The sequence below is a fragment of the Pelodiscus sinensis genome, chromosome 1 (genome assembly GCF_049634645.1).
Source record: "Pelodiscus sinensis isolate JC-2024 chromosome 1, ASM4963464v1, whole genome shotgun sequence".
NCBI classification, from domain to species: domain Eukaryota; kingdom Metazoa; phylum Chordata; order Testudines; family Trionychidae; genus Pelodiscus; species Pelodiscus sinensis.
Window position 1 is genome coordinate 97,400,401 of NC_134711.1, and position 14,118 is coordinate 97,414,518.

Sequence of the window (14,118 nt, forward strand, 5' to 3'; positions counted from 1 at the left end):
AGTTTTACTATTGGCTTAAATGAAGCCAAGATTTCACTCACACATTTTCCTCATTAGGTGTAAAATTCACCTCTAGGTAGAGATCTGCACAAAGCCTATGCCTTCAAGAAAGTCTCATTTAAGATCTCAGGGGGGTAGCTGTGTTAGTCGGTAACTCAATGAGTAGTCCTGCGGCACCTTACAAAATAACAATAATATATATAGTACAATGAGCTTTCGTGGGCAAAACCTACTTCTTCAGAAGAACACTAAAGTTCATCTTAAGAGTGGGTTTTGCCCATGAAAGTTCATGATACTATACATATGTTTGTTAGTCTCTAAGGTACCATAGGACTACTCATTTAAGATCTATTTAAGTTGTTACTTATTATTTATATTACTGCAGCACTCAGGAGTCCCACTCACATATTACCACTCAACTGAGATAGGTGCATTATATGCACAGAACAACAAGAAGGTCACTGCCCCCAAAAGATCCTACAATCTAAGTTGGGCTTAACTGGGGTAGAGACGTCATATTACCCATTTCCATACAGGTGAATTTCACCCATGGGTTCCTATTTGACCACAGAGATTTAGAGCTAAGTTTCAAAGAATTCAGCATGAAGCTATATCATTCAAGATGCAACTTGCCTTCAAATAGCTAATTGGTATTGGTGAAAACATGCCACCACAAAAATAAAATCTTAATAAAAAATTCAGTACATATAGGTATCTGCTATTGTATTTTTATAACACATAGCTAGAAATGGATTCAGCGGCCAAGTCACAGCTGCTAAAAATACTAGGCCTGATTCTCCACTCTCTTGTACAGATTAGTCATGTATTTATGCCTATAAAAAGCTGCTTTAAAATCAGAATGGTAGCATTTTACATCCACTAACTTTACAAAAGTGTAAATGATCTCACAGGTGCACGACAATGGAAAAATCATGTCTGATGGAAATACAGTCTAGTCTGCTTAATAAGGAGATCATTGCTAGGCAATGTGTTTCTTACATCATTCAGAATTTTCCAATATGCAATCTGTTCTTTCTCAGCTGAAAGTGAAAACACCAAAGAGGACATCATCAATCCAGTATAAACTCAATGGAATGTATATTATCATTAATACCCTGAGAACCCTGTTGTACTGAATGGGCACATGGTCTTTAAATATTAGACGTTATGGAATGGATTGCGACTCAAACCCACACAAGGTGGGTTATATACATCTGCATGGACTCCCCACATATTAGATCTGATTGTATAGCTGTAAGTACACCCCAAGCTAATTTTCTCCTGATATAGCAGGCCACTGCCATAACAACCTCCACTACTGTAGCAAAAAGAAAACAGAGTAGGATTTGTGACTTAGAGGTATGTCTTTGAGGCACAGTCTTCTTGGGTGGCCGGGAATTGCGGGTCCTTTTGAATTGCCATGCCCTGGGGCAGTTGCTCCCTTTGCATCCCCTTCGACCCCTCTTTGCCTCCCTGACTAGGCCATTCCTAGGTTGGTGCACCTGACATCATCTCTTGCTCAAAACTGGACCTAAAGATATAATCCGTTCGAAGCAGAAAGTCTGATTTTTTCAGCTGAAACAAGAAACTGTTTGGTGTCAATTAACAAAAAAGCAAGCCAAACTGCACTGAGGTTAGCCCAAATGGTTTGGTGCAATGGGATTTCCCCTCCTGCAATTTTGGGAGACTTTCCATTAATTGACACAAATGAGCTCTGGTATAATGGTTTGGGGCTGTCCTAAAACTCCCCTCTCTGTCTTCTACTTGCTAAATAAAACAATCACAATCTCTTTTTTCCCCAGGAGCTTAATCATTCTTGTCGCCTTTTGCCAAAGCCCTTCTAAGTCTGCATTATTTTATTTTATTTTTTTACATAGGGAGTCCAGCAGTGCACCAGTGTTCCAGATGAGGCTATATCATTGATATTCAATGTTATTCTCCATACTACTCTTACGTATCCTAACATAAGCTTGTATAGTGAGTGGAAGAATGGACTGATGTTCTTGTAATGCAGTGATATTGCTCATATGAGTTATGTGCCCTATTGTCTCCAAGTGTCCAGGCACAGAGGGACTGACAGACCTGACAGGTTCTTGGACAAGGTGCAGGGGAAGGGGCCTGGCTCTGTGCCCCATGAAGGGTTGGGGCCTTGAGAGGAAAGGGTGGGGCTGAGGCTAGCGCTGCCTGGAGTGCACCACACGAGTGCACTTTAAAGAGGCCGGGGCTCCAGCCACTGCTGCGGCCACAGTACTGGCAGTGGCAGCCAGGAGCCCCGGGCCCTTTTGAATTACCAGTCCCTGAATTGCAGTTGCCACCTTTCCTCCATCGGCAGACCTGCCTAGACCATTGTCCATTGAAGGATGGGATGCAATGTCATAGCAGGCAGCTAGAGACACAGCTTTGAGATTGGAGAGTATGCCTGCACTAGCGCTGGTGATGCAATTCTCAATTTGGGTAAATGCACATGCACTAGCTTTGATGGAGCTAGCATGCTAAAAATAGCAGCATAGCTGTGGCAATGTGGACAGAGACATGGACTAGCCACCCAAGTCTTGGCTGGGACAGTACTTAAGACAGCTTGCCCAACCTGTCACCTGAACTGCTATTTGTTGTATGCTAGCCTCATCAAAACCAGTGCATGTAGGTTTACCCAACCTGGGAATTACACCTCTAGCTGCAGTGTAAACATACCCTCCGCAATGTCACCAAGGAATTTGGGAAAACTTCTTAATTCTGGACTGACTGGACAAATTGCAGGTGTATGTCTTTGACTAGAGGACATTGCCCCATAGCCTCAAATTGTTGAAAGTGTTTTTCTCTGCAAATGAGCATGACCAGTTTCTTCACATTTTGTTCTTCTAAAGTTTGTTTCCTTAAAGCACTTGAGAGAGAAATCTTTGGTGCTGGGAATATGTCTTTTATATGAACGAAAAGTATCATATAAATGTTACAGTGCCATAAGAAATTGTTAAGATTAACAACAGTAGTTAATTTAAAAAAAATAGCAGCTCTTTAACTATGCTCATCCACATATACAAGTGTTTGATTTCTCTCCTAAAGTGACATTTTTTTCCACTGAAACTGCAGGAGGAATGTTGATGGGGCAGAATACACTTCCTTAAATTGGGATTTAACCAGGAGAATGCGGTTAATACATTTATTTTTGCAAAAAGCACCATTAGATCTTTAAGTCACAGTTACAAACACTAAGAATCTCAGTTTTATGTCTCTGTCAAAAGGAACAGTTCTTAGATGTGCAGGTCTTTGGAAAATTAAAAGAAGAAACTCACAATTCAAATTAAAGGACATACACCCAGATCCTATATAAATTGGTGCAGCTCCTTTGAATTGCTCCAGCTGAAGATCTGTCCAACCGTAGTGAAGTATTTGGCAGTTGGTCAAGAAGCTGTGAAGAAAAAAAGATGGAGAGGAACAAAAACATTAAGAAACAATGAAAACCCCTCAGTGTTCAGAGGTTGAATCCCCGGTGGGCTGATTCTGCAAGGAGCTAAATGCCTCCTGAGAAGGATCTGAAAAAAACAAAATTAAACAACAACATAAGAAAGCAGGAAATGGTTACATATAGCCACAGAAACACTCATTAACACTGTGAATTCTTTATGAATATCATTCTCCCAAGAGGAGGATAGCCCTGCCTCTTGTTTTCTGAGCCATGTGTGTGGGCTAGGATTTTGGTATAAGACAAGAACTGGAGTTTAGTCATTGTCATCCTTTTGGTGATTCACCTCAGAACAAGATTGAAACTGGCTAGTAGTTAATCAAATTACTGGCATCCAGTGTTAGCATCTTGAGCACTGACTGAACTTTTGTAGGCTTCAGCTTGATTGGCAAATTTCCTCCTTCAAGAAAGGCATTCGTGATCTAGTTCAGAAATGGGCCTAACCGTTCTCTGCCACCTGAACAAATGCGGTGTGGCTCAAAGTGCTTAAATACTGGGTAGGAATCCTTATGTGACAAATGATATAATAGCTATATGCATATATTAAACCAATAATAGCAGATCAGAAAGTTTCTTATCAAGTGTTGTTAGAGTTCTCAGCAGGAAGCTTTTCTCAGCTTTTAAACAAGCACAAGTTATATCAGATGTAATTTACTTTTCCTGACATTTATTGTTACAATACTATTTTAACCCCCAAAACCTACTGACTATTTACTATAGAGCAAAGGAGCTCAAATGTGTGAGTGACTTTTTTGCCCTTGAGAGAATGGAAAACATGTTGATACATAAGAGGGAGGTAGTAATTACAAATAACATTTAGCTCTTCTGAGATGGAAGCATGGAATCTTTTCAGATTCCTTTTTTTTTTTAAAACAGGCTCCTAACAAATTACTGTATGTTTTAAAGCTAAGTGCTGTAAATTGTTGCAATTCAAAATGCCTGGTCATGCACTGACCTTCATACATTTTGGTTAAATCAGTGGGAATTCATACATGAGGACTAAGTATATGGTATACCTTTAATAGCCTACGTCTGCGTGCCCAAATGTTTCTGTTTTGCTTTACTGAAACATATTAATGGGGTGGCTTTTTGGATGTATGCCATGTTATGTTCTGTTAGAAAAAGAATTTGATTAAATAATTATGCCAGTGCTTTAATAGTTTAAAAAACACTTTCAGCCATGTGGAAATGTACAATTAGTTTGGTGTTCTACAGGAAACTTACAGTAGTTATGAAACTAATGTGTTTTTAAATGACCCATTCATCATTTAACACTACAGTCCACAGAAGTGACAGAACATTTACCCTGTTGCAATTTACCATACATGCTGACATGCTCAGAGACAAACCTGAGGTACAAAACTTGAAAACTAATCAAAACTCCTCTAGGGAGTTTAGGAGTGTGCAAATCAGAGATTTAGTCCAGCTCTGGCAACAACATCACTACAATCTTTGCATGAGAAAAACATCGTTATATTACATAACATGGAAGGCATAACACAATAATGTGGTTAGGCAGTAGTTATATTTTTCCTTTAATGCTTTATAAACCAATAAACTGAAAAATATTGCAATGAAGTGCCTTATTCCCATGTAAATAAATTTCCTTGAGCAAGAATATATTTTTAAAATATGAACATTAAATGTCATTAGTTGGTTCATGTATAAAAGTGACATGTACAAGACTCTGATGATCTTAAACCCATCTGGTGCTACTCATAGCAAAAATATCCATAAAATCTGCAGCAGTACTAAAAGATGCAAACATGTCAGTATATTAATAATTATTTTTCTGTAACCTACCATAGGAACTACTAGATGAACAAGTAGTAATGATTTACTTATATCAACAACTATAAAAAATGTTGGAGAAAATATATGTCATGTAATTGATTAATTGTACAACATGAGCAAAGAGAAATGGGCGCAGATCATCAAATTAGTTCTTGTGGTGAAATATCAATCACAAGTTCATTAATTCATTTTTCACTGAAGGGCAGCAGAAGGTTCTGTAATTCAACCATCATAGTCCAATTGATGCTATCGTTTATCTATTAGTCCTTTGGGCTCCTAATGCAGTATAGGGCCTACACAGTCATTCTCCATCTCTTGCGATCCTTAGGCGATAGTCTTGATTTGATCCCATGTTAAGCCAGCTGCTTTTACTTCATCCAGGCAGCTTCATCACCATGTTTGTTTGGGACATCTCCTTTTCCTCTTTCCATTTGGATTCCATTCTAACACTTCTCATGATACATTCCTCACAGTCCTTACGCAGAATGTGGCCTACCCAACACCATTTTCTCTTCTTAATCTGGACCTCCATTGGTTTCTGATTTGTTTTGATCCACAAGGTTTCATTTGGCACTCTATCGTACACTTTAGCTGGAGAATATGTCTAAGGCATTTATTGACAACTGGTGCATTCTCTTAGTGTTGCTCTGGACAATGCATCACACCTCTGAGCCATACAACAGCACTGATTTTACACTGGAAGTGAAAATACATAGTTTAGTTCTTGTTGAAATGGCTCTTGTACCCCAGATTGGTCGTAATATGGCAAAAGCTTGTTGTGCCCTTTCTTATTCTTGCACTGATGTCCTCTTCGGTTCCCTCATTCTTGCTGATAACACTCCCCACGTATACAAACTGGTCTACCTCTTGCACTGCTTTTCCTTCAATTGTAATTTCACCTTCCTATCTGTTGTTAATGTGCATCAACTTGGTCTTCTCTTGACTAATCTTGAGACCCACTCGCTCAGCTGTTTCCTGTAGGGCATCTGTCTTCTCTTACATATACTCTAACTTGTCTGCAAGCAGGGCTAAGTCATCTGAAAACTCTAGATCTTCAAGTTTCCTAGTTTGAGTCCATTGGAGTCTCCTTCCTGAGTTGGCATATGCTGTTTTTGTGACCCAGTCTAGGACAATCAGGAAGAGTAATGGAGAAAGAAGGCAGACTTGGTGTACACCTGTTGTGACCTGGAATTTTTCCAACAATTTTCCATCATCGATGACCTGGTGTCAGGGTGCAAGCCCCCTACCATGCCTCAGTGCCCCCTGACTGTCCTCATCTAGCCCGTCTCAGGGCAAGTTACAGTCTGTATGGGTTGCTCATCATTGGCATATTGTCTCAACTGCTCTACTTACTTAGTCAGCCTCATGATCCACCCGCAAACCAGGGCTTTGTCTCCAGCCCCTAGCCAGGGGGAGTCTTGGCTGGCCCTCTTCCAGCCGTTGCTGGCTATCCCCAGCTTGTCTCCCTCCAAGGAGCTCCTGCTTTCTCTGCAGTCAGCTCTCCACTGGCCCTCCCCTAAGCAAACAGTGCTTCCCTATTTATAGCTGGCAGCTGGGCTCTCACTCGCCCTAATGGCTTCAGGGGGCTTTTCCAAGCCAACCGGGCTTTTCTGTGTAGCTGACAGCTGGTCCCTCTATTCCCACCCTGGCTCAGGGCCTGAGTCTTGGTCTTAAAGGGGCCAGTGCAGGGCAGGCGCCCTGTCACACCTGGCAAGAGTATTCTTCATACAGTTTCTTGATGATGGTAATCAGTTTGCCTGGAACTCCATAATGTTGCATGATGGTCCAGATGGACTGCCTCTCCACACTATCGAAGGCTTTCATAAAGTGTATAAAGTTGATATAGACTGATGCTTGCCATTCAATGCATGTTCTACAATGATCCAAAGTGTTACTATCTGGTCTGTGCAAGATCGTCTTCTCCTAAAACCTGCCTGTTCTTCTCTGAGGATATGTCTACACTATAGCGTTATTTCAAAATATCTTATTTAGAAATAGTTATTTCGAAATAGCTTATTTAGAAATAACACGTCTACACACAAAATGCATTTCGAAATAGCTTTTTGCTATTTCAAAATAGCACGTCCACGCTGAGTGGATGCTGAACTGCATTTAAGACCAGCCAGAACCAGGTCCAGCAGGGCATCAGGTCAGGAGTTACTTTGTGTGGCTGCTGCCTGAGGCTATCTGAGGCCTGTGCTTAAAGGGACACCCTCTGGACAGCGGGGTTCTCAGCTTTCCCTGCTTGTTTGCCTACCTCCATGAGGGACAGCAAAGCATTTTGTCTCTGTGTGCTCTGGTTGCCCTCATTCGGGACACCATAGCACTCTGAAACATGGAGCCAGAGCTGCCCCTGGGCACTCTGGTGCTTCTCTTGGACACATTGCTGTGAGCCTGGCTGCACTTTCTTCAGGCTGCTGTCTGGGAGGTCCATCGGGGGGCTATTAGTATCCAGGAGGCACTGCAGGAGAGCTTCCACACTGAGGAACACTAAGAGCCTCCCTGGTCTGCCCCATTGGGGGCTTGTGCCTCATTCCTCCCTCACGTCTTTCCACTTACCCCCCACCAACTCTCTTCCTGATGTCATAAAATACACGTATTTTCATGAACACAAACTCTCTTTATTTAACAAAACTGGAAGGGAGGATGAAACTCTGGTGAGATTGGGGAAAGGAGGCGGGAGAGGGGAGAAGACAGGGTGTGAGAGGGAAGGGGGAAACCTGAAAGGAGGGAGCTGGAAGGGGGAAGCAAGAGGAAGAAGGGGGAGGGAAAGCTCAGGGTTGGGGGTCTCGCCGGACCAACTTGATTTTCATGCGAACCTACTCCTGGGTTCACATGTGGCCTTTGGTGGCCAGCTGGCAGCTATCCTGCAATAGACGGCCACGTTCCTCCATCTAGTGCAGAGATCTTGGACGTTGGGGGCATCCCCTCCCAAACCTGAATAAGGTCCATGATCTCCACCCTGGACCAGGAAGGCGCCTGCCTTCTCTGGGCCCTGGCAGGCTCCTGGGAGCTGGCAGACTGCTCCTGGGGAGCGGTGGAGGGCTGGCTGCCAGTGCCTTGCTGGCTCATGTTTTGGGGCCCACTGGGTCAGGGGCAGTGACTGCTGGCTCTTGGCTGGCAGGCTTGGAGCTAGCACAGGCACTGTGGCCAGAATCAACCCCATTAAGGGCTCCGGGGGAGAGGGGGGCCGGGAAGAGAGAGGAGTGTTCTTGGTTGTGCCCAGAGTGGCCACCAGGACTCCCTGGGAAGAGCTGGAGGCTCCCTATTTTGATATAAGTGTCTACAAAGCACTTATTTAGAAATAGCAATTTTGAATTTGGTGTTATTCCTCGTAGAATGAGGTTTTCCAAATTTGAAATAAGCGCTCCGCTATTTCAAATTAATTTTGGCTGTTATTTCGAAATAACTTTGCTGTGTAGACATACCCTTAGTATGCGGTCTATGGCATCTTTCATTCGTTCCAGGATGACTGGTTAATACTTTGCTTGGGATGGACAGGAAAGTAATCCTCCTCCACCTTTCACACAGTGACAGATCACCGGATTTAGGGAGTTTCACTAGCAGCCCTCTTCTCCAATCCTTTGGAATCTCTTCTGTTGTCCATATCAGATTTAGCAAACTGTGTAGCTGGCCCACGATAGCAGCTCCTCCTTCTTTTAGTATTTCAGGTGGAATATTATCAGGTCCTACTGCCTTGCCATTCTTTAGGTTCCTTATTGCCTTCAAGACTTCCTCTTTTGTAATTGCCCCAGTGTTGATGTCAAGGGGTCTCTGCTACTTCTAGTTGTAGTGGATTTGATGGTGGTGGTCTCTTGAATACTTCTTCAAAATGCTCCTTCCATCTGGCTAGCTGCTCATCCACTGAGGTAAGTAGCTGACCATCTCTGTTTTGACAGGTCTGTTTGGGTTTCTCTTCCTTCCACTGTTATGGAAACCTCTACATCATTCAAAAATCAAAACCATCTCAGTCCAGGGAAGACCAAGGGCTCCGAGGCGGAGGCTTATGATGTACAACAGTCAAACCCAGAAGGACGCTGTCGTACCGATGACCCTTAGTCGACCTTAGATGCCCTTGGGGAGTAACCTGCTAGAAGAAATGCATAATGATTGGCATGTGGAATGTAAGAACATTGAGAGAACAAGGGAGATGTGCACAAGTGGCAAAAGAAATGCAAGTGAACAAACTCTCATCCTAGGCATTTGTGAGGCCAGATGGAATACCTTTGGGGAGACTAGGCTGCAATCAGGAGAGACCGTATTATATTCAGGAAAAGAGAAATGAAGATGACATCCATGAAGCAGGAGTAGCTCTTCTGTTTTCCAAAGAAGCTGCCAGAAGTCTGATAGAGTGGGAGCCAGTAGCAGAGCATCTGATCAGAGCCAGATTTGAATCACGATTCCAGAAGGTTACCAACATAATGTGCTATGCCCCAACTAATGCAGCAGTAGAAGAAGAAGAGAAAAAACAGTTTTATATACAATTGTAATCAGTGCTTGACAAGATACCTAGACATGATATGCTGATCCTGATGGGAGACATGAATGCCAAGGTAGGCAGTGACAACATCGGTACAGAAAAAGAAATGGGAACACATGGTTTAGGCCAGATGAATGAAAATGACAAAGTCTTTGCAGACATGTGCCGTTAATGAACTTGTAATTGGAGGCACACTTTTCCCACACAAAAACTGCCATAAAGTAACTTGGGTATCACCTGATAATTGTACACAAAACCAAATCGACCACTTCACAATCCAAAAGAGATGGCAAAGATCTCTGGAAGATGTGCATTCTTGGTGTGGAGCAGACATCGGATCAGACCACCATTTAAGTTTAAGTTGCTAAACTTAAAATGAAACTTGCGGCAAGAAAATGACAGCCCAGCACAAGAACCAAATTTGATGTGAGGAAGCTGACGATACAAGAAATGAAAGAAGCCTTCCAGATCGCCTTGAGCAACCGCTTTGAGGCACTCTGAAGCAAGGAAGGAGCAGAACAAACTGTGGAGGGAGTCTAGAGCTTAATGAAGGAAGCAATAGTGCAAACATGCGAGGTGGTATTAGGGCGACCTTCCATTAACCGGAAGGAATGGATCAGAGATCAGACATGGAGGATGATCGAAGAATGGAAGGCACTCAAACTACAAGTCAACCAAGCAAAAACAAGAGACCAGAAACAACCTGCATCATCCAGATACCATGAAATCGCTAGGGAAGTAAAGAAAAGTCTCCGTAAGGATAAGAGAAATTTCATAAATGAGATTGCGGAAAAAGCAGAGGCAGCATCTAAACAAGGGGAGTTGAAAACCCTGTACAATACAACACGAGTCTTGAGTGGAAGGAATTGATGCTATACTGTACCATTAAACTTTATCCGTCTTTGTGTCTTGCAACAGTTAAGATTTTTGGTGCTCTGAACTTCCTTGCTGGCTGGACACATAAAAATCTTCCATCAGAAAGACAGCTGTCCCTAAAGTTTTGATGAGTGATCTATGTAAAGGACTGATTAAAAAGAAAAGCAAATAGTTTTAGCTGGACTGGTATAACAATGCTGTAAGACGGTAGCACTTTTTAAACAGTATCTGTTAAACATTAACTATGTTTTTGTTTGAAATGAAGTAGGGGCTTCAATGCCCATACACTATAAAAACAGGCGCACGTGAGCAGCCTGGTAGAGTTCAATGGACTCTTTACATAGGAGACATTGCACATACGTAAGTATTCTTGACTTCTGGAAATGGTTCAGCCAGCACGGGCTAGTTCCTGAATCATTCATATCAAATGCAGTTTTCCATTGGGTTGAATGGGAAAAGGATCAAACTCCAAGAATTATACTTTTAAGTATTTGAAATCTGAGTAATCCCAATGAAGCCATGCTTAAACTAAGCATCTGCTTAAGTGCTTTGCTGGATTGCAGTATTTCTGTTTACACTGTTTTAGTTTGTTTGGTGGAAAATGTGGGTTTTTTAATTAAACTCAAGTGCCTGCTTTCTATGGAAATTTTTTTTTTTTTTTTTAGAACTATCTCACCTGAATACCAAAACAGTTTAGATTTCAGATGAAATGTTTAAAACTTTGAATTCTCACTGAAACATTTAAATTTCCTATAGAAAATGTAAATTAAAATGATTTTTTACCTTTTCACTGAAATTTTTTGTAGAACCCTTCCATCCCTTTTTTAAACCATCTCTACCCACTGTCTTAGAGCATCAGGCCATACATATCTTATATATTGTTAATACAACTCCATTGAAATAGACTAATATTAGTGCCAAACCATGCCCTGGACCTTGTAGTTGTGCTAAATCTGAATATAAATATTGTTGTCATAAATGACCTCCTTCCATTAAAACCTTCTTCAAGTCTACTGGCCTGATTCTACAAAGTACTGAACATAAGAACATAAGAAAATAAGAACGGCTGTACTGGGTCAGACCAAAGGTCCATCTAGCCCAGTATCCTGTCTATCGACAGTGGCCAGCACCAGGTGCCCGAGAGAGGGTGGACCGAAGACAATGATCAAGCAATTTGTCTCCTGCCATCCCTCTCCAGCCTCTGACAAACAGAGGCCAAGGACACCATTTTTTCCCCTGGCTAATAGCCTTTTATGGACCTAACCTCCATGAAATTATCTAGCTTCTCTTTAAACTCTACTATAGTCCTAGCCTTCACAGCCTCCTCTGGCAAGGAGTTCCACAGGTTGACTACATGCTGTGTGAAGAAGAACTTTCTTTTATTGGTTTTAAACCTGCTACCCATTAATTTCATTTGGTGTCCTCTAGTTCTTCTATTATGGGAACTAATAAATAACTTTTCTTTATCAGCCCTCTCCACACCACTCATGATTTTATAGACCTCTATCATATCCCCCCTCAGTCTCCTCTTTTCTAAACTGAAAAGTCCCAGTCGCTTTAACCTCTCCTCATATGGGACCCGTTCCAACCCCCTAATCATTTTAGTTGCCCTTTTCTGAGCCCTTTCCAAGGCCAAAATATCTTTTTTGAGGTGAGGAGACCACATCTGTACACAGTATTCAAGATGTGGGCGTACCATAGTTTTATACAGGGGCAGTAAGATGTTCTGGGTCTTATTTTCTATCCCTTTCCTAATAATTCCTAGCATCCTATTTGCCTTTTTGACCGCCGCTGCACTCTGTGTGGAAGTTTTCAGAGAACTGTCCACGATAACTCCAAGATCTCTTTCCTGATTTGTCGTAGCCAAATTAGCCCCCATCATACTGTACGTATAGTTGGGGTTATTTTTCCCGATGTGCATTACTTTACACTTATCCACATTAAATTTCATTTGCCATTTTGTTGCCCAATCATCACTCAGTTTGGTGAGATCTTCTTGGAGTCCCTCACACTCTGCTTCTGTCTTGACTATCCTACAGTTTGGTATCATCCGCAAACTTTACTACCTCACTGCTTACCCCTTTCTCCAGATCATTTATGAATAAGTTGAAAAGGATTGGTCCCAGGACTGACCCTTGGGGTACACCACTAGTTACCCCTCTACAATCCGAAAATTTACCATTTATTCCTACCCTTTGTTTCCTGTCTTTTAACCAGTTCTCAATCCAAGAAAGGACCTTCCCTCTTATCCCATGGCCATGTAATTTACACAAGAGCCTTTGGTGAGGGACCTTGTCAAAGGCTTTCTGAAAATCCAAGTATACTATATCTACTGGATCCCCGTTGTCCGCATGTTTGTTAACCCCTTCAAAGAACTCTAACAGATTAGTAAGACAGGATTTCCCTTTACAGAAACCATGTTGAGTTTTGTCCAACAAATTATGTTCTTCTACATGCTTCACAATTTTATTCTTTACTATTGTTTCGACTAATTTGCCCGGTACTGAAGTTAGACTTACCGGTCTGTAATTGCCAGGATTGCCTCTAGAGCCCTTTTTAAATATTGGTGTCACGTTGGCTACCTTCCAGTCATTAGGTACGGAAGCCAATTTAAAGGATAGGTTACAAATCACAGATGATAGTTCAGCAATTTCCCATTTAAGTTCTTTTAGAACCCTTGGATGAATGCCATCCGGTCCCGGGATTTGTTAACATTAAGTTTTTCTATTTGTTCCAAAACCTCCTCTAATGACACTTCAATCCGGGACAGTTCCTCAGATTCATTACCCAAAAAGGACGGTGCAGATTCAGGAATCTCCCCAACGTCCTCAGCCGTGAAGACTGAAGCAAAGAAATCATTTAGTTTCTCCGCAATGGCTTTATCGTCCTTGATTGCTCCTTTTATAGCTCGATCATCTAGGGGACCCACAGGTTTTTTAGAAGGCTTCCTGCTTCTAATGTACTTAAAAAACATTTTATTATTTCTTTTTGAGTTTTTGGCTAGCTGTTCCTCAAAATCTTTTTTTGCTTTTCTTATTACATGTTTACACTTGATTTGACAGTGTTTATGTTGCTTTCTATTTATCTCACTAGGATTGGACTTCCACTTCTTAAAAGATACCTTTTTGTCCTTCACTGCTTCTTTTACATGGTGGTTAAGCCACGGTGACTCTTTTTTAGGTCTCTTGCTATATTTTTTAATTTGGGGTATACATTTAAGTTGGGCCTCTATTATGGTGTCTTTAAAAAGTTTCCATGCAGCTTTCAGGGATATGGCTCTAGTCACTGTGCCTTTTAATTTCTGTTTAACTAACCTCCTCATTTTTGCGTAATTCCCCTTTTTGAAATTAAATGCCAGGGTGCTGGACTGTTGAGGTGTTCTTCCCACCACAGGAATGTTGAATGTTATTATATTATGGTCACTATTCCCAAGCAGTCCTGTAACGGTTATATCCTGGACCTGATCCTGCACTCCACTCAGGACTAAATCGAGAATTGCCTCTCCCCT

General features: G+C 41.8%; 1 protein-coding gene across 1 annotated transcript in view; it reads right to left on the reverse strand.

Moving 5' to 3' along the window:
- Window positions 1–291: 291 nt before the first annotated feature.
- Window positions 292–14,118, reverse strand: part of C1H12orf75 (chromosome 1 C12orf75 homolog) — a 36,033-nt gene continuing 22,206 nt past the window's right edge. The window contains exon 5 of the mRNA XM_075938538.1: window positions 292–3,530. Within this exon, the coding sequence (XP_075794653.1) occupies window positions 3,463–3,530 (68 nt within the window). The 3' untranslated portion in view covers window positions 292–3,462. The remainder of the gene's footprint in view (window positions 3,531–14,118) is intronic.